Here is a 25085-nt window from a genome sequence, read left to right on the forward strand (position 1 = left end):
TTTACTTGGAATAATTTTACTTATTTTGCTTTACTGTTGTGGAATATATTGCTGTTGTACTCTTTGTGTAGGAATGCAGAATAAGCTTACTCAATGTTTTCCTAAATTGAACACTTACTAATATTCCAGATATCACCTCTTGTTGGAACTCAAAAGTGATGAATGACCCATATCAACACTTTCTGACTGAGCTCCTCTCTACCGCATATACAGAAAGAGATCCTCATAGTCAGGCAGGAATATCATCGCCCCTATTCAGCCTGAAGAAGTTATAGAAGATAGATCTTCATCCCTCTGCAACCCTTAGGATTAAGGGTTATCCTATAAAAGGGAGGGTGGAAATGTCACAGGCGTTTGAACCAGAGCAACTCCGTCTTGAAAAGGAGCTGGGTAAAATGAGGCTGAGACCTACTGGGCTGCATTCCTAGATGGTTAAGACATTCTAAGTCACAGGATGAGACAGGAGGTCGGCACAAGATACAGGTCATAAAGACCTTGCTGATAAACAGGTTGCAGTAAAGAAGTTGGCCAAAACCCACCAAAACCAGATGGCCATGAGAGTGACCTCTGGTTGTCTTCACAGCTATACTCCCACTGGCACCATGACAGTTTACCAATGCCACGGCAACATCAGGAAGTTACCCTACCAAGGCGGGTGGATCACCTGAGGTCACGAGTTGGAGACCAGATTGGCCAACATGGGGAAACCCCATCTCTACTAAAAGATACAAAAATTAGCCAGGCATGGTGGCGCTTGCCTGTAATCCCAGCTACTTGGGAGACTGAGGTAAGAGAATTGCTTGAACCTGGGAGGCTGGAGTGCAGTGAGCCGAGATCATGCCACTGCACTCCAGCCTGGGCAACAGAGCACGACTCCATCTCAAAAAAAAAAAAACAACAACAACCAAAATAAAAAGGAAGTTACCCTATATGGTTTTAAAAGGGGAGGTGTGAATAATCCACCCCTTGTTTAGCATATCATCAAGAAATAACCATAAAAATGGGCAACCAGCAGCCCTCAGGGCTGCTGTGTCTATGGAGTAGCCATTCTTTTCTTCTTTTACTTTCTTAATAAACTTGCTTTTACTTTACTTTATGAACTCACCCCGAATTCTTTCTTATGTGACATCCAAGAATGCTCTCTTGGGGTCTCGATCAAGACCCCTTTCCTACAACATAAGTGTTAAAATCTTCCAATAAATTATGCCACATATAGTCTATTTTTATCAAATACTTTTAAATCACAAATGCTTTAATAGTATGAAACTTCTAGCTCTCAAATGGAAATTGAAATAATTAAAATTGTTTAGCTTAGAAACAGGAAAATTATCATTTTCTTTTCTTCAATAAGAAAATACACAAAATTAGGAACATTAAAAAAATCTCTAAAATGCATAGGTCCAGAATTTATACTAAACACTTATCTATTTGTATCACACTATTTATTATTCAACAAATATTGTCAGGACACAGAAAGTTTCCCCCAAAATTCCTTAAAACATGTATTTTTAAAAAATGCAATGCAGAGTGATAAGTAGCATAAGAGATATACAGTAAACTCATCCCTTTATTTACTAACATTGCTTTCTTTTTTAAACTCTACTTATTTGAGTCTTCCTAAATGGCATTCATCTTTAATGTTGTCTTAAATCATTTTTCATATAAGATAAAATAGGTAGAAAAACAAAATGGGAAGAAAAGAAATCAGGAGAGAGAAAGATTGTAACAGAAGAGATGAGGGAAGGCTTCCTAAAGGAGGAGACATTTGAGCCAAAACAGGAAGACAGATGGAGGTGGGATACAGTGACAAGGAGAGAAGGACATTTCAAGGGAGAAAACAGTGTAAGATGGAAGTATAAACTGTGAAAGAAGAATAGTAGTTGGTTAAATTTCACTTGAACGCATGGCTCAGAAATGGAAATTATGGAATATTGTAGCAAAGTATCACCATTTTTCTGAGAGAGAGTTTAATTTTTTTTATTATTTTCTCTTATTTTCTCCTTTTCCCCTGTTCCTCAGCTTCCTATTTAGCCCTTTAGAAATGCAAATACAACGCTTTACCTCCCCCTCACCAGACATTCCCTACAGGGCAAGTTCATCTAACTATGCTCCAAGAGGGATCTCTCCTCAAGAGTTGACAGTAGATTTGCAGACCAAAGTATGCCCCATGGAACTCTCACTCTGGGACAGGGAGGAGGGGGAACAGCGGGGTGGGGGGATAACCTTGGAACTCATACCCACCAGGAGGGCATGTGGAAAGCATGCCCACTTGGCCACTTTTACAACTTACTTCTACCCAGGAAGGCGCCAACTTAACTGCCCAGTAGATAAGGCACCAGCTAGCAAGGGGACTCCCTGCCCTTGCTTGCTCCCTCCCCTATCTTAAAGTGCCTGCTTTCTGCTCCAAGAGTAAAGTAGTACATTTAAAGGCAGACTGTTTGTGCCTCTTTCCTCAAGCTAGCTTCGGGATAAATTCACTTTTTTTTTGTACCAGACCTCACTCATGCTTATCGGATTCTGCACACAGCAAACAACTAACCTGCTTTTTGGTTACAGAATCAATGAAAAGACAGGTCCACAGATGCATTAAGTCCCACTATCATGAATTCCAAATAACTAATTAACTATAGTGAAAACTCTGTCATTATTGGTATATAACCAGAACTCATACAACTAACTTCTAAGATGTAGGAAATAAAATTCAATTAAAAATTAACCTTCAACAGTGAAATCAGCAATCAAAACAAGTATTCCAAACATGACATGAGAAGCATGATGGTATGATACAAATACTGTAATAACCAGACTTTCTCTCTCCAATTCCTGGGTCTTTTTGTTGTACTGAGTTTTATGTTAGGAAAATATGTTTACTTTTGATCAAAATATTCAGGAAGAAAAAATGTTGGTACTTAAAGCTGAGGAATCCACTGATCTAAATAGAAACACTGCATTAAAAGTTAAATGCTATGGCCAGGCACAGTGGCTCATGCCTGTAATCCCAGCTCTTTGGGAGGCCAAGGTGGGCAGATCACCTGAGGTCAGGAGTTCGAGACCAGCCTGGCTAACATGGTGAAACCCCATCTCTACCAAAAATACAAAAATTAGCCAGGTATGGTGGTGCATGCCTGTAATCCCAGCTACTCGGGAGGCTGAGGCAGGAGAATCACTTGAACCCAGGAAGTGGAGGTTGCAGTGAGCCGAGAGTGAGCTGAGGCGCCTGGCGCCTGGGTGACAGAGTGAGACTCCATCTCAAAAAAAAAAAAAAAAAAAAATTAAATGTTATAATTTTGGGTAATCACTTGGGTCCAAATTGAATGTGAACACAAATGTGAAAGCAGGCATAGGAGGCAGTAATGTAGATAATACAGAATATGCTCTCTCTCTGTAAATAACCATCAAAGTAAAAACTCAAATATTTTGATTCTTATCGACTAAGGTACACCAAAAATAAATCTGTGTGCCTCCATATATCCAAAGAATTAGGTATAAGATCCTAGGAAAAAGGAATCATTTACACATGGAATTACCTAAAAAGACACATAGCTGGAGTTTAACATAGATGATGTTGGAAGATACATATTGATGGCATAAATGATGCAGATGCCAAAAAGGACAAGGTATATTTGAAGACTAGCAACCTGTCCAAGTGAGCTGGTGGTGTACATGGCTTATGGAAAATAGTAAATAAACAGTCCCATTTAAAAACAAACACAAAAACCACAAGCTCTTTTCTAAGGCCATTATAGTATGGTTATTCTATAATCAAAATACTACCAGTTTGCAACATATAACTTAAGTGGAAATCGGTAAGCTTTTTTTTTTTTTTTTTTTTTTTTTTTGAGACAGAGTCTTACTGTGTCACCCAGGTTGGAGTGCAGTGGCACGATCTCTGTTCACTGCAACCTCCATCTCCCAGGTTCAAATGATTCTCCTGCCTCAGCCTCCTGAGTAGCTGGGATTACAGGGGCGCAACACCACACCTGGCTAATTTTTGTATTTTTAGTACAGACAGGGTTTCACCATGTTGGTCAGGCTGGTCTTGAACTCCTGACCTCGTGATCCACCCTCCTTGGCCTCCCAAAGTGCTGGTATTACAGGCGTGAGCCACCATGCCTGGTCAGGTAAGCTTTTTTTAATGTGCAGCAGAAATTACTCAGGGCATTGAATATATTTAGGTTATAAATGCTGTAGAACACTAACAAGAACTGTGAAGATTCTTTAACTGTCAGATTTTACATTGCATAGAAGCTAGCAAGTTAGCCTGCACAGTCATGGATGCTGTCAGATGACATTAGTCTTCTGGATCAGAAACAAAAATTAATCAGGGTATAGCAGGCAGCATGAGCTTCATGTTCTCATGAAGTCCAATCTCTTGCTCCTCAAATCCCAAAGAGGCAGTGTCAACAGGCCCAGGTGGATGCTGAGCATACAACAGGATTGTATCACAGCTGACGAACCTCAAACTTAGGAAACCCAATCTTCTAAAGGGGCTACTAGCAATCCTTTGCCATCAGTGGGGGAAGGGAGGAGCATCATCTTTTTATCCTGGACAGCAAACTAATCTGCCCACTGTCTTGGAGGGAGATACAACCTCTGTCTTCGAAGCCTGTTTCCTATACAGTTGTCCTTGAAAAGATGATCCAGAGCAAAAGCTGTCAAAGTCTTTGCTCAGAGATATACAGAAATGCAGGAGATCGAAGAATTGTCTCCCAGGAAATGATATATTCTTCATGCTATTATACTTATGTTACCATATATTCTTTATGTGATAATTTAACCAAGTAGTTCATTTTTACTACTCTATTTAAAAACAAAAAAGGAATACAGAAATTTCAGCTTTTCCTTAGAAAAGTAATGTGGCTATCTAGTTATCACACTAAAACTTATGTGTCCACATGCATTTTTACTAAAAATAAAGACAATATGACACAGAATGAGTAAAACTTTTCACTTTACCAAACTACTCACCTAAATGGCAAATGACATTTTCAAAGGTTCCTACAAGCAGTACCATGTGAAGTACCTAATGTTCACAAGGCCTACTCCTTTATCCAGTCAAAGACAAGTAGGTTAAATTCAACTTATTAGCCAAATATCAATATTCTTCACACAAATAAACACCTGAAAGAAAACTTATTCATTCTGGCATAGTAGGGGATTCAACCTCTTAAAAACATTTTTAGGCTCGGCGCAGTGGCTCACACCTGTAATCCCAGTACCCTGGGAGGCCGAGGCAGGCGGATGACTTGAGGTCAGGAGTTCAAGACCAGCCTGGCCAACATGGTGAAACCCCATCTCTACTAAAAGTACAAAAAAAAATTAGGTGGGCATGGTGGTGCACGCCTGTATTCCCAGCTACTCAGAGACTGAGGCATGAGAATCGCTTGAACAAGGCAGGCGCAAGTTGCAGTGAGCCAAGATCGTGACACTGCACTCCCGCCTGAGTGACAGAGCGAGACCCTGTCTCAAAAACAAAACAAAATTTTAAAAATCAAATTAGAATTTCGCATAAATTTGTTTTCTTACGTAACGACTCACTACAAAATATTATAGTCATGGGAAGTATAAGTTTGTGTAAAAACAGAAGTTTTTTCTTTTTTTTTTTTGAGATAGGGTCTAACTCTGTCAGCAAGGCTGGAGTGCAACGGTGTGATCACAGCTCCCTGCAGCCTTGACTTCCTGGGCTCAAGTGATCCTGCCACCTCAGCCTCCCAAGTAACTAGGACTATAGGCACACACCACTATTTCTGGCTAATTTTTTTATTTTTTGTAGAGACATGGTCTTGCTATATTGTCCAGGCTAGTCTCAAACTCCTGGCTTCAAGTGATTCTCCTGCCTTGACCTCCCAAAGTGTTGGGATTATAGGTGTGAGCCACCACAGCTCACCTAAAAACAGAAACTTTTTTTTTTTTTTTTTTTTTTTTTTTTGAGACAGAGTCTTGCTCTGTCACCCAGGCTGGAGTGCAATGGGGCCATCTCAGCTCACTGCAACCTCCGCCTCCCAGGTTCAAGCGATTCTCCTGCCTCAGCCTTCCAAGTAGCTGGGACTACACGCGCATGCAACCACACCCAGCTACTTTTTGTATTTTTAGTGGAGACAGGGTTTCACCATGTTAGCCAGGCTGGTCTGGATCTCTTGACCTTGTGATCCACCTGCCTCAGCCTCCCAGAGTGCTGTAATTACAGGCGTGAGCCACTGAACAGAAACTTTTAAACTGAGAATATGCTTCTAACATAACCACTAAAAAGAAACAAAAAACAAAAACAAAAACCTTTTTGGAATCACATTTTGTAGAAAGAGTGCATAAACTGCTGCATCTTCAAAACTTTTATTCTGAATATTTAAAATTGGGAAAAACAAAGTTAAAGTAGTATATGTGACATACCTCTCCTAGAGCCTCGTATCTTTTCTGGTTCCATCTGTGTAAATCTTCCCGGTAGTTAAAAACAAATGGTTCCCCAGTTTTTATGTGTCTTAACTGTCCCTCTAAGAAGATAAACAAACAATATTGCTATACTTCAAAGTATATTTACAATAATATAAACAGTACAACAAAGAATGTCTGATAAAAATTTAAAATAACTTTCTCAGAACAGTTTATCTTTTTCATTAGATTTTTTTCTTCAGATGTCACTATGATGCAAACATACAGATTATGTTACTAATGGTCCCCAACTACTCAAAAGTTATTCTTCTTGACCTTCATGTCTCTAATCTAAAGCAAACTAACAATATTTTAAGGCCTAATATGTATAAAGACCTCTGTAGCTATTGCCATGAATATGGGCCCAGTCCTCAAGAAGCTTAGAGGTTACCTGAGGAGTAAAAGCATAAATATTAAGAAGTTAAGCAACTTTTCAGGAAGCTAAACAATCGAGATTGAAATATGTCAACAGTCTAAAAATCTGCCACTGGGGATTCATATAGACAATAAAGTCTAGAATGATTTTGGAAACATGAAAACTATCTGTGGGCTAGAAGAGGTTTAGAAGGTTTCAGTGAGATTTCTCAACTAGGTCTTCAAATACAGGTAGAATGTCAAATGAAAACCAGAGAGAAGCAGTGAGCTAACACAGGTTCAGGCTATCAAATCACATTCACACAAAGCAAAGATCTTTACGGATAATGACTAAGCTTTACTAATAATTTCAAGGGCACAAGGAATCAAGAAGCACAGGCAAGGCAGGGAGAAGTCTGCAGCATCTGGTCATTTCCCCCAGGTCCTTTCCTCTCATTGGATAGCACTCTCTGGCCCAAAGTAGATGAGGACTGTACGTGATGCACACAGGTAACCTCACACGCTGGTGAGCATTTGGGTTATAAAATATTTCCATTTTACGTGCCAAAGAGTTGTCCTGCTTATGTGATATTCTTCAGAGAAACATTCCTCATATCTAAACCAGTCATCCTGCTCAAAGTATTCTATAGAAAAGGACTCTCCTCAGAGCAAATATTAATCTACATTTATTTTTATTTATTTATTTATTTTTAGATGGAGTCTTGCTCTGTCACCCAGGCTGGAGAGTACAGTGGCCCAATCTCAGCTCACTGCAACCTCTGCCTCCCAGGTTCAAGAGATTCTCATGCCTCAGCCAACAGTAGCTGGGACCACAGGCGCATGCCACCACGCCTGGCTGAATTTTGTATTTTTTAGTAGAGAGGAGGTTTCACTATGTTGTCCAGGCTGGTCTTGAACTCCTGACCACAAGTGATCCACCCGCCTCTGCCTCCCAAAGTGATGGGATTGCAGACATGAGCCACCACGCCTGGCCAGTCTAATTTATTAAATGAGTTAATTATCAGCATGTTTATAAGGAGAAAAGACGAAGCCACTTGTCTCCTGGACGTGACTTTTTCCCCAGGGGTATTCCCGGGGTAATCAGGAGAGAAATACACTACAGGCCAATTGCTTAAACTCCTTTTCCCCTCCACGCAACAAATATTACTACTTCTACTGGTATAAAATAACTTTTATTAAAAAGTATAAAAATTAATATCAGAGAAAAGATCAAAGTTTCTAGTCTCTTATTTTAAACTCAACATCTTAGTACACGATGACTGTCACCATAACTCTTAATATCTATAACTGATATTGGAAAGGAATATCCACAAATACAGTGATGACAAAGCACCAATTCAGTTAATGCAGAACAACCAATAGAAAACTACAACTCAGATGCACCTACCCTGTAATAATATTACCCTTCAAGTGTAAGGGTGTATTACACATGATTCTCTGTTCCAGAAACATCCTTGCAATCTACAGTATGTTCCTCCACATCCCAAGTGTAAAGGTTATTGTATTCAGAACTGAATTAATAAATTTTAAAACAAGGATGTTGCCTGAAAAATCATGGAAAACTACTTTAAAACATTGTCACAGATAATTATTGCCAGACACTTTATTCTAAATAACATGTGAAACAATAGCATCTTTCTCTATAATTTAATTAGGAGTTCAAATTGGATACCAGGGAGTTGAACGCTCAAGGTTGAAATGCATAAGCTGAATCAAATTCATGACCATTAGTTCACGTAACTTGACAACTACAGAAAATTGTTACTTGTTACTTGGTTCTTTCACTTGAATGAAGAATTTCACCATGCAAGGATGTCACTATTTCTCAAAAGAATACAGAAAACATTCTACTTGGCCTTTAAAAGTAGCAAATAATATCTGTCTTATTATTCTATGAGCATTGTTAAATAAATTTTGCATATACTATAGATAGATAGACCCACTTACTTTCATTAAAAGCATATTCAAATCCTTCCAGGGTATCAGGAAAATCAAGAGGCGGTTCATCTTTTTTCATTAGTTCATCCAAATCTATCCTAGATAATAAATCTGGAAAAGAAATGATATGAAATTTACTTATATTCATTTTCATAGTTTGTAACAAAGATTTTAATTTAATTTAATTTAAAGTATTCTTTGTTCTATTAATTTTTATGTGTTGCTTTAACTGATAATGCTACTAAATTGAATTCCCAAAATACTATATTATGATCAAGCACAGTATTAACATAAGCACCTTCAAAATCATAATTCTAAAAACAACTACAACTCAGATTCTATACACCATTATATTAAACTTTAACTTCTTCCCTTCAAAATAGACAGCTATTAATTTGTACCTTATTAACCTCATTTAAAAGTTTCAGACATTAATATGACTTTTCAAAAGTCATCAAATCTTATATATAACTGAAACATTTACAAATAAAGAAACTTATAAATGTAAATAGTATTAATATAGCATATTATTCCATTTTTAGGGGGAAAACTGTTAAAATAAAACATGCTAACTAGCAAAAATTATTTCACATAGTTTCTGTTCTTCACATCATTTGAATCCATGCAACCAAAAAAACTCTGTCAAGGAGTTTTTCTTTTTCTTTTTTCTTTTTGAGATGAGGTCTCACTCTGTCACCCAGGCTGGAGTACAGTGGCACAATCTTGGCTCACTCTCCAACCTCTGCCTCCCAGGCTCAAGTGATCCTCCCACCTCAGCCTTCCGAGTAGCTGGGACTACAGGCGGGTGCCCCCATGCCAGGTTATATTTTGTATTTTTCACAGAGATGGGGTTTCACCATGTTGCCCAGGCTGGTCTCAAACTCCCGGACTCAAGTGATCTGCCCACCTCAGCCTCCCAAAGTGCTGGGATTACAGGCTTAGCCGCCATGCCTGGCTGAGTTTTGGAGTAATTTTAGATTGATGGAAAAGTTGAAAGACAGTACGAAGAGTGTGTTATACCCTTTACTCACTTTCCCCTATTAGTAACATTTTATAACATCATGTCACATTTGTCAAAATGAAGACACCAATATTGGTTCATTACTACAAACTAAAGCCCAGGCATTATTCATATTTCACAAGTTGTTCCATTAGTGTTCATTTTCTTTTCCAGGATTCCATTCAGGACACCACATTACATGTAATTATTATCTCTCCCCAGTCTCTGTGGTCTGTGACAATTCTCAATCTTCCCTTCTTTTCCATGATCTTGACAGTTTTGAGGACTGTGTCAGGTATTTTATAGAATGACCCTCAATTTGGGTTCATCTAATGTTTCTGCTTATGATTAGACTAGGGTTATGATTTCTGCAAAGAATATCACTGAGGTCAACTGCCATTCTCAACAGATCATGGCAAGGGGAACATGATATCAACAGGACATCACCAGTGATGCTAGCCTTCATTACCTGGTTAAGGTACTAGATGCCAGGCCTCTCCACTATAACGTTACTGTTTTTTTCCTCTTCATAATCTATTCTTTTGAGGTGACTATGTCTGGCCCACCCTCAGGGAAAAAGAGGAGGAATTATTCTCTACCTCCCATAGCAAAGAACACCTAAATATATTATTGGAATTATTCTGTATGGAATATTCATCTCTCTTCATCCATTTACACATTTACTCAATCATTTATTTATATCAGTATGGACTTGTGGACACTTATTGTATACTTTAGGTTATAATCCAATACTACATCATTCATTTTGCTCCTCAAATTGTTCCAGCCATGACTATCGTAAGCTCTTTTTTAGATGTCTCCTGTGTCCCTTTGACATGCTCTTACCTTTTTGCTTTTCATGCACTTCCTTACTTTCTACTACTAAAAGATGCTCCAGCCTCATCTTGTATCTTTCCTGTACCAGCCCTAGAATCAGTCTGTCAACAAGCATTTAATATCTTTTAGGTTCATATTGTAGGATGAGGCAAAAGTTCTCACTGTCTGTCATCACAGAGTCATTTAAAAATGACACAAAAAATTTAAAACTTCAAATTTACTCATTTCCAAACAGATGTGGAATAATTTTTGTCTAATCAATAAATAAAGGTTAGTTAGGTTTTGAGCCTCTTTATTCTAACTCAAGTTCCTGAAGACAAACACTCTTAGAATATGTTGTGAGGCAAACCAGTCCCTTTCCTACAAAAGAAATATCTCAGAAATAACACTTTATTTCCGTCTCTCACAGAAATATAACAAATCTTTCTGTATAGAACATCATCAAAATATGCTAGAGAAAAAATTATTTTGTCTACCTTCAGTCACTAGCCTCTCTCTGTAGAACACAAAAACAAGCCATCAAATGCTTCATTAAAAGAACCACTGTTTAGCACTCTTCTAACTCTTATATCAAATTCAACTCACATAAAAATATACTATCCTCAATATAAAAAAAAAGTTTGTACACTCTAGTAAGACAAAAATGTCACATATACTGGGTTTAAAAAGGGACATATGTTGACAATTCATTCATTAGTAAAGTTCTTACCACCTTGTAAATCTTTTCAAAATAAAGACAGAAGGGTTTTAATATCAAAAATTGACTTGCAGTAGCCAGAATGTTCTCACTTTCCTTCTTCCAATGAATTGAGGCTCTGGGACAAAATCAGATTCCTTGACTTCGCAGTCATCTACAATTCAAAACTTACAAACCTTTTAATCAGACATCAAAACTGTCCATACATAAGCAGATCTTGCTTCTAACAGCTCTTTTCTGTATCTGTTAGCCTAGACCATAAATGCAGCCTTACATCTATATATCACTTTAAAGATTTCAAAGCACTTTCATATACATTACTTCATTTGATCATCACAATCCTATGAAATAGTAACAAGTATTATCATATTCACTGTCTTTCAGACAAGAAAATGAACTCAGGTAAAATGGCTTGTCCAAAATCACAGCTTAGTAGTAGATGGGATTAATAAAATAAGCATATCCCTCAAAGCCAAAGTCAGCACTCTTTCAAAAAATCACCATACTGATTCTATATGCTATATCAACCTTATAATACTCTAGCCCTCCTTTTCTCTGATTATATAGAATAAACAGTTATGAATACAAAAATGTGCTTTGGCTTTGCTCAAAATGTTCCTTTGAATGATAAAACGAACAACTAAATAAAAAGACATTCCTCAAATTTTTCCTGTCAACTACAGAACCTGATATAGATTTTTTTATTTCATTAGCGTTGAGAAGACATACAGAAAGGAACTGTCAGAAATTATTTTTCTGCTTTGTAAGAGAAAAGCAATAATGTAAAGTTGCATTTTACCCTGAGACTGGGTTCCAAAGGCAGATTATGCAAAAATCGAGTATAATGAAAGATTTCCATTGAAAATCCCTTCAATAACCTATAAAATACAATAGATTTGAATCCATATAACCTAAATATGCATCAGATATGACACGACTGTTTTTAAAGCATGGCTCTAGTGGTTAAAGTGATCCAGCAACTAGAATTCTAAACCTCAACTAAGCATATAAAACAACTGTATAAAAATACGATTTCATACCCAAAAGGAAGCAGGAACTCAAACAGATATACTTGCACATTAATGTTCATAGGAGCATTATTCACAATAGTCAAAAGGTAGAAGCACCCCAAGTGTACATAGATGGGTGAATGGTATGATGGCTAATTTTATGTGAGACTGGGAAATAAGGTAACCAGATATTTAATTAAATATTATTCTGGGTGTGACTGTGAGGATGTTTCTGGATAGGATTAACATCTGAATGGGTAGACTTAGTAAAGCACATTCCCTCCTCAATTTGTATGAGCCTCATCCAACTGGATGAAAGTGTGCACAGAGCAACAACGCTGAGTAAAGGAGAATTCACTCTCTCTGCCGATCTTCAAGCTGGGAAATTAGTCTTCTGCCTTCAGATTTAGACTGGAACTCACACCATCAGCTCTCCTGACTTGAACTTTACTGTCAGCTCTCCTGGGTCTCCAGCTTGCTGATAACAGAACTTGGGTCTTCTCAGCCTCCATAATTGTGTGAGTCAATTCTTTGTAGTAAATATTTCCTTATTAAAGAAAGACATTCTTACACAAAACTGATGTACCTTGAAGATGTTATGCAAAGTGAAATAAGCTGACACAGAAGGACAAATATTATATGATTGCACATTTCTGAGATTCCTAGAGTCATCAAACTTATAGAGACAGAAAGTAGAATGATGGTTGCTGAGGGCTGGGCAGAGAGGGGAATAGGGAGTTATTGTTTAATGGGTATAGGGTTTCAGTTTTGCAAGGTGCAGAGTTCAGGAGATGGATGGTGGTGATGACTGCACAACAATGTAAATGTACTTTATGCTACTGAACCCTATATTTAACAACAGTTAAAATGGTAAGTTTTACATTATGTCTATTTCATCACAATAAAGAAAGTACCATTTGGCATCTTTATTTTTAAAAACTGTATTAAATAAATGAGTATTTAAAACACTATTGGAATTCTACTTCTGGCCAAAACAGAATAACAGGAACCGGATTATTTCCACTTTCCTTAAACAACTGGAAAGCAAGAAGACACATGTAAAAGGACAGTTGGACAACAGGCAGCCAGAATTGAGAGAAAAAGAAACAAATGATATAAACCCCTTGATGCCCTAGCTTACTGTGTGGAGACAGTTTAAGGCACAGCAGGAAGGAAGAACCCAAACAAAGAATGAAGACCCTGCTGAGCTGATGATACAGAGATCAGAATTTGAATAATCCAAGGTGGCTGGATTTGGAAGCAGAGAAGGAGCGCAGGGGAAACTGTTTAGAAAGAGAGACTGCTGGGCAGAATTTCAGAGGGATTCACTCATGTCTTTGACTATTTATCCATACACATAGGAGAAAAAAAAATTACCCAAGGACAGGGAAAGCAGCAGGCTGAACAATTCCTTAAGTACACACAGAGCTGCAAATATGTATGCCTATTAGCCCTAGAGAAAGGAAACTCTAAAACTGTCATATCAAAGATTAAAAAAACAAGCCTCCAAGAAAAAAAAGATACAAATATTATAAATACCTGTCAGAACAAAGCCCAACATTCTTTAAAATAAAACCAAAAAGCAAAGCAAAACAAAATTTAAGCACCAACTTATTCTTTAAAGGAATAGAACAAAATCCAGCATCCAATAATGTATAATTTACAATGTCTGGCATCTATGAAAAATGATAAGGCATGTAAAAAGGTAAAAATTATGATCCATAAACATGAAGAAAATCAATCAATAAACCAAGAAATGATAAAGATAAAGGAATTAGAAGGAAAAAACATCTACTTCAATGTGATCTGTATGTTTGAAAAAAATTTTTAATCATTAATATACCAAAGTGAGAACTGGAAGAAATTTAAGCTTCTATATATAAAAAAATTCTATCTAAAATTAAAAATAGACTGTTAAAAATTCACAGCAAATATAATTACAGAAGATGAGATCAATGAACTTTGAGACCTAACAGCAGAATTATCCAAAATGAAGCAGAGAAAAACAATAGTTTGAAAATGAAGAAAGTATTATTGACCAGTGTGACAATGTCAAGTTGTCTAATACATTTTAAGTGTGTTCCAAGATGAAATCAATGCTGGGAAGTGACATAGTTTGGATGTTTGTCCCCTCCAAATCTCATGTTGAAATGTGACCTCCAATGTTGGAGGTGGCCCTAGTGGGAGGTGTTTGGGTCATGGGGGCAGAACTCATGGAAATAATTTCTCACTCTATGAGTTCCCTGAGATCTGCTTGCTTAAAAGAAGGTGGCACCTCTTCCTTCTCTCTCTCGTTCCCTCCCTCTCACCATGTAACATACTGGTACCCCTTTGATCTGCCATGATTGTAAGCTTCCTCAGACCCTCACCAGAAGGAGACGTCAGCACTATGCTTCAGGTACAGCCTGCAGAACTGTAAGTCAAATAAACCTCTTTTCTTTTAAATTACCCAGTCTCAAGCATGCCTTCATAGCAATGCAAACAGACAAACACAGGAGGGAGACTGAGAACTGAGGGAAAAAAAAACAATAGTTTTTTAAAAAGTGGATGAAATCTTTTCCAAATATGATGAAAACTTTAAGACCACAAATCCAAGCAGAATAAACACTGAGAAAATGATACAAAGGTATATCATAATTACATTTCTGAAAATAGGTGATAAAGATAAAATCTTAGGGCCAGGCGTGGTTGCTCATACCTGTAATCCCAGCACTTTGGGAGGCCAAGGTGGGTAGATCACTTGAGGTCAGGGGTTTGAGACCAGCCCAGCCAACATGGTGAAACCCCATCTACCAAAAATATAAAAATTAGCTGGGTGTGGTGGCACGCGCCTGTAATCCCAGGTACTTGGGAGGCCGAGGCAGGAGAATTGCTTGAACCCGGGAGGCAGAGGTTGCAGTGAGCCGAGATCGCACCATTGCACTCCAGCCTGGGTGACAGAGTGAGACTGTCTCAAAAAAAAAAAAAAAAAGATATAATCTTAGAAGCAGATAGAGAAAAAAGGAACAAAGATAATAATGACAAAAGACTTTTCAGGAGCTATGCAAACAAGACAATGGTGCAACATTTTTCAACTAAAAAAAAAAAGTCCATCAACCTGGAATTCTATGCCAACCAAAAGCATCTTTCCAAATAGAAGAAATAAAGATTTTTTTCAGACACAAAAAAGCTGAAATAATTTATCACCAGCAGGCCTGCAAAAGAAAATGGTAAGAAAAGTTCTTTGGGTTGAGGCAAATGATACTAAACAGAAATATTATCTACATAAAGAAATAATGTGTACTTCAAAAGAAAATTATATGACTAAATAAAAGCATTTATTTCTCATTGTTAAATCTCTTCAACAGGTAATAGTAAAACAGAGGATATCACTACAGACCCTGCAGCCTTTAAAAAAACAAGAAGGGGGCCAGGTGCAGTGGCTCACGCCTGTAATCCCAGCACTTTGGAAGGCCAAGGCAGGCAGATCATGAGGTTAGGAGTTTGAGACCAGCCTGACCAACATGACCCCGTCTCTACTAAAAATACAAAATTAGTCGTGTGTGGTGGTGCGCACCTGTAATCTCAGCTACTCAGGAGGCTTAGGCAGGAGAATCGCTTGAACCTGGGAGGCGGAGGTTGCAGTGAGCCAAGATCACGCCACTGCATTCCAGCCAGGGCCACAGAGCAAGATTCCATCTCAAAAAAAAAGAACAAGAAGGGAATATTAGTGACAACCCTATACACATAAATTATACAAATTAGATGAAATGGTCCGAGACCTTAAAAACCACAAACTACTAAAACTCATCCTATATAAAATAAACAATACAAATAGTCTTATGACTATTAAAGAAAATGAATTTGAATTAAAATCTCCCCCCAAAATTTTTCAGGTCAAGAAAGGTTCACTGGAGAAATCTCCAAAATACTTAAAAATAAATTGGTACCAATTCTACACAATATCTTTCAGTAAATAAAACAGAGGTAAATATTTCCTAAATCATGTTAGAAGATCAGTATTACCCTGATAACAATTCTAGACAAAGACAGTACAAAAAAAGAACACCCCAGTTCAATATCTCTAATGAACCTGGACACAAAAATCTTCAACAAAATATTAATTCAAAACCAGCAATATATAAAAACAAATTACATCAGAACCAAACAGGGCTTATGACAGAACGGTTCACTATTCAAAAAATCAACATGTAATCCACTATTTCAACAGGCTACCGAAGAAAAAAAATACATGACCCTATCAACTGATGCAAAAAATAAAAGCATTTGACAAAAATTCAACACTCGGCCAGGTGCGGTGGCTCACGCCTGTAATCCCAGCACTTTGGGAGGCCGAGACGGGTGGATCATGAGGTCAGGATATCAAGATCATCCTGGCTAACACGGTGAAACCCTGTCTCTACTAAAAATACAAAAAATTAGCCGGGCATGGTGGCGGATGCCTGTAGTCCCAGCTACTCAGGAGGCTGAGGCAGGAGAATGGTGTGAACCCGGGAGGCAGAGCTTGCAGTGAGTCGAGACTGCGCCACTGCACTCCAGCCTGGGCAACAGAGCGAGACTCCGTCTCAAAAAAGAAAAAAAATCAACACTCACTCATGATTAAAACCTCCCAGCAAGCATCGAATAAAAGGGCCTTCTTCAACATGATAAGGAGCGTTTACCAAAAAACTTACAACTAACGTAATGCTTAATAGTGAAAGACAATCCTTTTCCCTCAAGGTTGAAAACAAGAAAGAATATCCACCCTCACTATTCTTGTTCAACATAGTACTGAAAGTCCTAGTCAACACAGGCCACAAAGAAAAATAAAAGGTACATAGATTTGATAGAAACATTATCCAATTTGCAAATGACATGATTGTCTACGTAGAAAATCCTGAGGAATCCATAAAAGAATCTCCTAGAACAAACAAGCAAGTTCAGGAAGATCACAGTATATAATATCAACACACAAAACTTAATTGTATTTTCATAAACCATCAATAAACATGTGTAAACTGAAATTATAAACATAACACCATCTATAATCACTCCAAAAAATTAAAATACTTACATATAAAGCAAATAACAGGTATAGGATTTACATGCTGAAAATTACAGAGTGCTAATGAAAGAAATCAAGGAAGATTTAAATAGACATATCAGGTGAATGGATTAGAAGACTCAATATTATAGATATCGATTCTCCCCAAATTTATCTAAAAGTTTAAATACAATTCCTATCAAAATTGCAGTAAAGTTTTTTGCAGATATAGACAAGTATATTCTAAAATGCATACATAAAGGCAAATGATCTAGAATAGCTAAACAATTTTCTAAAAGAATAAAGGAAAAATCACTCTGTTCAATGTTAACTTACTATATAGCTACTGTAATTAAGAGAGTGTGGTATTGGTAAACACATAGATCCAGGAAACAAAATAAAGAACTCAAAAACAACTGTCCAAATATGCCCAATTCATGGTTGACAGGCATGAAAAAGCAATTCAAAGATGAAAAGACAGTCTTCTTCACAAATGGTGCTGGTATAAGAGGACATCAAAATGATAAAAATGAACCTCAACCTATATCTCACATCTTACATAAAATTTAACTCAAAATGAGGGGGAGGTGCTTCAAGAAGGCTGCCTAGAGGCATTTGGTACTCACCTTATCTACAAAGAAGAGCCAAAATGCAAGTAAATAATCACATCTCAAACAGGTCATCGAAGATAGAACACTCTAATTTAATAGAAAAGTGAGAAGAAACACCCAAAAAGCAAAGATAAAAAGGGAAACGAGGCAACCTGCTTAGCTGAGATCAGCTGGGAGCCTGGAGAGGCTCCCCAGTGTGGGAAAAGGATAAGTGAAAGACCCCCAGCAGTTCAAATTCCCACCACAGACCCCTGCAATCCTAGCCATGCAAGAGCTCCTCAAACCCCATGGGCCCTGAGAATAAAGTAGGAAGCTGCCTGAAGACTGTGCAATGCCATGGCTCTAGAGAAGGAGCTCATGCTGAGCCATACACAACTCCTGAGTCCCAAGCAGCTACGGTAAGGTGCCATTTTGAGAGCCCAGCCCCTATAGAGCTGCATTCTGTCCCCAGGAGCCAACAGCCCCACATATCCACATCACTGGACCCCCACTGACATCACCTGCCTACAGCGACTGCTGCAGCCTGGCTAATGCCACCTGGGCAAAAATGCAAGCCATTAGCAGCAACCCCATTGCCCCAAGCAGCAAAACCATGGCACATTTTCACATGTCCTGAGGATACACTCCCTTAAGCATGGCAGCCCCACAGCAGGCTGCTGCCACTGGGGCCAAAGCACAAGCGAAGCATGCAATCCCAACCATTTATCTATGGCTAGTGCCACTGAAAGCAACTTCACCCTCCCTAGCATAGGGCGGTGGTGCAGTCACTGCCGCCCATACTTGAGCATTCCACTGAGGGGCCTAGAAATAACCCCACCCCCGCCTACCAGAGCCAAGGTCTACATGTACCACAGGTGGTGGGAAGAGGGCAGGTCCACCTGGCCTGGCACACCCCCTAGCAAGAGCCTGAGCATGCCATCCAGGGGCCTGGGGATTGCCAAGCACCAGTCCACCACCACTGTCACCTAAGCACTCCTCCTAGGGGCCTCAGAATGGGCCCATCCAATTGCTGCTACCAACACAGTCATAAACCTCACACATGCCACCTGCAGGCCTGGGCACTGTCCTGCCTAGCCTGTCGTAGCTACCATCAACAAAATCGTGAACTGCTCAGAACTCAGAGGTTAGTCCTACTACTGCTACTACCATAGCCCATACCATACCCACTGTTCAGAGACCCAAGAACCCATCCACTGGCCTGACCCACTGGTGCCACTATAGGCACACAAGTAAGCCACCTAGAGATCCAACAATCAACTGCAATAGACTACCCAACACCAGTGCCAGCATATGCCTCCCTGGAACCTAAGGACAGGCAGGCTGTGCCTGTGCTGCCAACACTAGAGCCCAAGGAATAGCCTACCTGGTATCCCTGTCCCCGGCAAAACCTCACCACAGCCTCCACTAACAACTGCACTCTAAGCCACTGACACCACTAATGAGGTTTACAGCTGAAAAAAATCATACAGAAATTACATGACTGCACACACCCAGAATCAAAGCCAAAGTACTCTACTCAACCAACACCATAGATACATTTTAAGAAAAAATCATCCATTATGATAGCAAATTCAAAAAATTGGAAGAGTTGATTCTCACACCAGATACCCAGATATCAATGTAAATATATAAGAAACATTAAAAAAACAAGGACACTTCAAAAGGAGCACAATAACTCTCTGGCAACAGATTCCAATCAAAGAGAAATTTATGAAATCCCAGAAAAAGAATTTAAAATTATTTTAAAGAAGCTCAGTAAGATACAAGGGAATACAAAAAAGCAGTAAAAAGAAATCAGAAAAACAACTCAGGATATGAATGAGAAATTTACCAAAAAGATAGACGGATATAAAAAAAGAACCAATCAGAAATCCTGGAACTGAAGATTTCACTGAATGAAAGATGAAACATATTGAAAAGCTTCAATAACAGGCTAGATCAAGCAGAACAATGCATTTCAGAACACAAAGACAGGTCTTTTGAAATAGCTCAATCAGACAAAAAATAAAGAAAAAACAATGAGCAAGAGCTATGTGATATATGGAATACCATAAAGCTATAAAATACTTGAATTTGTGGTGTCCCAGAAGGCAAAGAGAAAACAAAAGGGTTAGAAATCCTATTTAATAAATAGCTAAAAATCTTTCAACGTCTAGAAAGAGATTTAGGCTTCCGGATACAAGAAGCACATAAATCCCCAATCAAATACAATGTAAAAAGATCTTCTCCATCACATATTATAGTCAAACTGTCAGAAGTCAAAGAAAGAATTCTAAAAACAGCACAAGGACAGTAGCCACTCACTTAGAAGGGAACTTCTATCAGACTAATAGCACATTGCTCAACAGAACCTTACGGGCCAAGACGAAATGGGATAACATATTCAAAGTGCCGAAAGAGAGAAAACTGCCAGCCAAGGATGCTATATCCAGAAAAGTTTTCCTTCATAAGTGAAGAAGAAATGAAGTCTTTCCCAAACAAGCAAAAACAGAGAATTCATCACTACTAGACCAGATCTAAGAGAACTGCTTAAGGGAATCTTAAACCTGGATGCAAAAGGAAGATATCTAGCACCATGAAAAGGCACAACAGAATAAAACTCACTGTTAGAGGAAACACACAAATTCGAAGGGAAATAACTCAAATGTTACCACTACAGAAAACAACCAAACTACAACAATAAACAATAAGAGAAAAAGAAAAAAACAAAAGGATATTAATGCAATAAGAATCAATAAATAAAATTTTAGAAATAAGCCCTCGCATATCAATAATAACCTTTAATATAAATGAATTAAACTTTCAATAAAAGACAGAGACTTGCTGAATGGATTTTAAAACATGGCCCAACTACATGCTGACTACAAAACACTCATCTGTAAAGACACATAAACTGAAAGTACAGGGATGGAGAAAGACATTCTGGCTGGGCACAGTGGCTCACGCCTGTAATCTCAGCATTTTTTTGGGGGGCTGAGGCAGGCAGATCACTTGAGCTCAGGAGTTTGTGACTAGCCTGGCCTACATGGTGAAACCCCATATCTCCAAAAAATACACAAATTAGTCGGGGATGGTGGCACATGCCTGTAGTCCCAGATACTCAAGAGGCTGAGGTGGGAGGATCGCTTGAGCCCAGGAGGTAGATGTTGCAGTGAGCTGTGATCATATTACTGCACTCCAGCCTGGGTGACACAGTGAGACCCTGTCTCCAAAAAAAGAAAAAGAGAAAGACATTCCATGCAAACGAAAACCAAAAGTGAGCAGGAGTAGCTATATTTATATCAGATAAAGCAGAATTTAAGTCAAAAGCAGTAAAAAGAGACTAAGAAGGTCATTATATAATGATAAAGGAATCAATTCAGCAATAGAATATAACAATTCTAAACATATATGCACTCAACACTGGAGCATACAGACATATAAAGCAAACATTATTAGATCTAAAGAGAAAGATAGATTCCAATAAAATAATAGTTGGGGACTTTAATTCTTCACTCTCAGCATTAGACAGATCATCTAGGCAGAATATTAACAAAGAAACAGATTTAAACTACACATTAGATCAAATGGACCAAACAGACATTTACAGAACATTTCATCCAAGAGCTGCAGAGTATACATTTTCTTCATATCAACACATGGAGCATTCTCCAGGATAGACCATATGTTAGGCCACAAAACAAGACTCAACAAATTTTACCAAAAAAAAATCATATCACGTATGAAATCAATAAAAAGAAGAACTTGAGAAAATGTACAAATACATGGAAACTAAACTTGCTTCTGAATAAGCACTGAGTCAAGGAAGAAATTATGAAAAAATAAAGACTGCCTTGAAGCAAATGAAAACCAAACACAACATACCAAAACCTACGCAAAACAGAAAAAGCAAGGGTAAAAGGAAACGATACAGCAATAAATGACTACATCAAAAAAGTAGAAAGATTTCAAATAATCTAAGGATGCACCTCAATGAAGAGAAGAAAAAACCAAACCCAAAATTAGAAAGGATAAAATAATAAAGAGCAGAATTATATGAAATACAGATTAAAAAAATCAACAAAATAAAAGGTAACTTTTTTGAAAAAGATAAATTTCCAAACAGCTTGCCAGACTAAGCACACACACACACACACACACACACACACACACACACACACACACACAAACCCAGGAGACCCAGATAAAATCAGTAATGATAAAGGAATCAATACAATTACCACAGTAATAGAAAAGGTCATAACAGACTATTATGAACAACTGTACAAGCTGGAAAACCTAGAGGAAGTGAATAAATTCCTGGACAAATAAAATCTACCAAGATTGAATCAGGAAGAAATAGAAAACCTGAACAGACCAGTTGTGAGTAATGAGATCAAATAGTAATAAAAAGTCTCCCAACAAAGAAAAGTTCAGGACCATATGGCTTTACTACTGAATTCTACAAAATGTCTAAAGAAAAACTAACACAATTTCTCCTCAAACTATTCCAAAGAAATGAAGAGGAGGGAACGGAACTCTCCTTAACTCATTTTATAAGGCTAGAATTACCTTGATATCAAAACCAGAAAAGATTGCAACAAAAAAAGAAAACTTCGGGCCAATATTCCTGACAAACATAGGTGCAAAATTACTCAATAAAATAACAATAAACCAGATTCAACAGCACATCAAAAAGGTAACACATCATTATCAAGTAGGATTTACCTAGAAATGCAAGGATGGTTCAACATATGCAAATCAATTAGTGTGATACAGCACATCAACAGAATGAAGAACAAAAACCATATGATCATCTCAGTAGATGCAGTAAAAGCATTTGATAAAATTCAACAACCTCCCTGATAAAAACACTCTCAACAAAGTAGGCACTGAAAAAATATATCTCAACATAATAAAGGTCGTATGTAACAAACTCACAACAAACATCATAATGAATGGAGAAAAGTTGAAAGCTTTTCCTCTAAAAACTGGAACAACGCAAGGATGCCCACTTTCACTACTCCTATTCAGCATGGTACAGAATGTCCTTTTCAGAAAAATCAGGCAAGAGAACAAAATAAAAAGCATCCAAATTGGAAAAGAAGTCAAATTGTCCTTTTGCATCTGATATAATCTTATATATAGAAAAACCTAAAGACTCCACAAATAAATTTGTAGCTCTTATAAATTCAATAAATAACAGTATATAGAATCAACATAGAAAAATCATTAGTGTTTCTAAATTCCAATAATAAATGAGCTGAGAAAGTGATCAAAAAGGCAAACTCATTTACAACAGCTATAAGAAAAATACCTAGGAATAAATTTAACCAAACAGGTGAAAAACCTCTACAAGGAAAACTATAAAACATTAATGAGAGAAATTGAAGAGGACACAGACAAATGGAAAGACATTCCATGCTCATAGACTTGAATAATTCAATGACCATACTGCTCAAAGCAATCTACAGATTCAACGCAATCCCTATTAAAATACCAATGACATTCCTCACAGAAATAGAGAAAAACAAAAAACACTAAATTCAAATGGAAACAAAAAAGAGCTCAAATAGCCAAAGCAATGTGAGCAAAAGGAACACAGCTGGAGAGATCATGCTAACCTGACTTCGAAATATATTACAAAGTTACAGTAACCAAAACAGCATAATATTATTATTTTAAAAATAAAAGACTTGTAAGGCCAGGCACAATGGCTCATGCCTGTAATCCCAGCACTTTGGGAGGCCGAAGTGTGCGGATCACTTTGTTACCAGCAGGTCTTTGTTCTTACAGCTCCCAAGATGGTGGTGGGCTACTCCCAACATGGCAGCAAGCCTTTTGTTCTCTGACCTGGGGTTCCTGGCCTCACGGATTCCAAGGAATGGAACCTTGGGCCATGCAGTGAGTGTTATAGCTCTATTAGAAGCTGTGGAACCCAGCAACTAGCGTTCAGCTCAATTAGGACAAACCTGGGCACTTAGCCATGCAGGAACAATGGCGAGCCTCTAGCCCAATTGGGAGCGGCAACGGGCACCTTGCTGGATCAGAAGCACAACAGACACCTGCCGGATCCGGAGGGGTGGAAGTCAGCGGCAGGTCTGCGAAGGTGGCAAACGGCAGTGGTGGATGGGGAGCGAAAGCTCAGCTCGAGCAGTAACAAACATGGACCAGAAGAGTATGCAGTTGCAAGATTTAATAGAGTGAAAACAGAGCTCCCATAAAATGGGAGGGGGCCCAAAGGGGGTTGCCACTGCCAGTTTGAATGCCTGGGTTTATATCCAGATCATTGTCCCTCCCCCTGTGCTCTCAGGCAATATATGATTTGACTATTTCTTTACCTCCTGCTTTTAGCCTAATTTGTATTTTAGTGAGCCCTCTTTACTACCTGATTGGTCGGGTGTGAGCTAAGTTATAAGCCCCATGTTTAAAAGTGGGTGCAGTCACCTTCCCCAGCTAGGCTTAGGAATTCTTAGTAGGCCTAGGAAATCCAGCTAGTCCTGTCTCTCAACTTGAGGTCAGGAGTTCAAGACCAACCAGCCTGGCATACATGGTGAAACCCCGTCTCTACTAAAAATACAAAAAAAAAAAAAAAAAAAAAAAAGGAGCCAGGTGTGGTGGTGGGCACCTGTAATCCCAGCTACTCAGGAGGCTGAGACTAGAGAATCGCTTGAACCCAGGAGGCAGAGGTTGCAGTGCGCCGAGATCGTGCCATTGCACTCCAGCATGGGCAACAATAGTGAAACTCTGTCTTAAAAAGATAGATAGATAGATAGATAGATAGATAGATAGATAGATAGATAGATAGATAGATAGATAGATAGATAAAAGACATGTAGACCAATGGAACAGAATAGCAGTATAGAGAACCCAGAAATAAATCCACATATTTACAGTCAACTGATTTTCAACAAAGGCACCAAGACTATACACTGGGGAAAGAACACCCTCTTAAGTAAATGATTCTGGAAAAACTAAATATCTATACGTAGAAGAATGAAACTGGAGCCCCATCACTCATCTATAAAAATCAACTCAAGATGGATTAAAGATTTAAATGTAAGACCTGAAATTACAAAGCTAGTAGAATGAAACACAGAGGAAACATTTCAGGACACTGGTCTAGGCAAAGATTTTTATGGCTAAAGCCTTTTGAGAAAGCATTAACAAAAAACGACAAATGGGACTA

The 25085-nt window shown here is 38.1% G+C and overlaps 1 protein-coding gene across 16 annotated transcripts in view; it reads right to left on the bottom strand.

Moving 5' to 3' along the window:
- ARB2A (ARB2 cotranscriptional regulator A) overlaps positions 1-25085 on the bottom strand; it is a 493438-nt gene that overhangs the window by 425784 nt on the left and 42569 nt on the right. For 9 of the 16 annotated variants that reach the window (XM_019027554.4, XM_055387115.2, XM_055387122.2 and 6 more), the window contains 2 exons: positions 8749-8850; positions 6388-6488 (listed from right to left, as the gene is read on the bottom strand). In XM_019027554.4, coding sequence (XP_018883099.1) covers positions 6388-6488; positions 8749-8850 — 203 coding nt within the window. Of the gene's footprint in view, positions 1-6387; positions 6489-8748; positions 8851-15839; positions 15962-25085 lie in introns of those variants that run through there. The other 7 variants (XM_055387118.2, XM_063705871.1, XM_063705872.1 and 4 more) reach the window with 5 other exon arrangements.

This window comes from Gorilla gorilla, chromosome 4 (assembly GCF_029281585.2).
Source record: "Gorilla gorilla gorilla isolate KB3781 chromosome 4, NHGRI_mGorGor1-v2.1_pri, whole genome shotgun sequence".
NCBI lineage: Eukaryota > Metazoa > Chordata > Mammalia > Primates > Hominidae > Gorilla > Gorilla gorilla.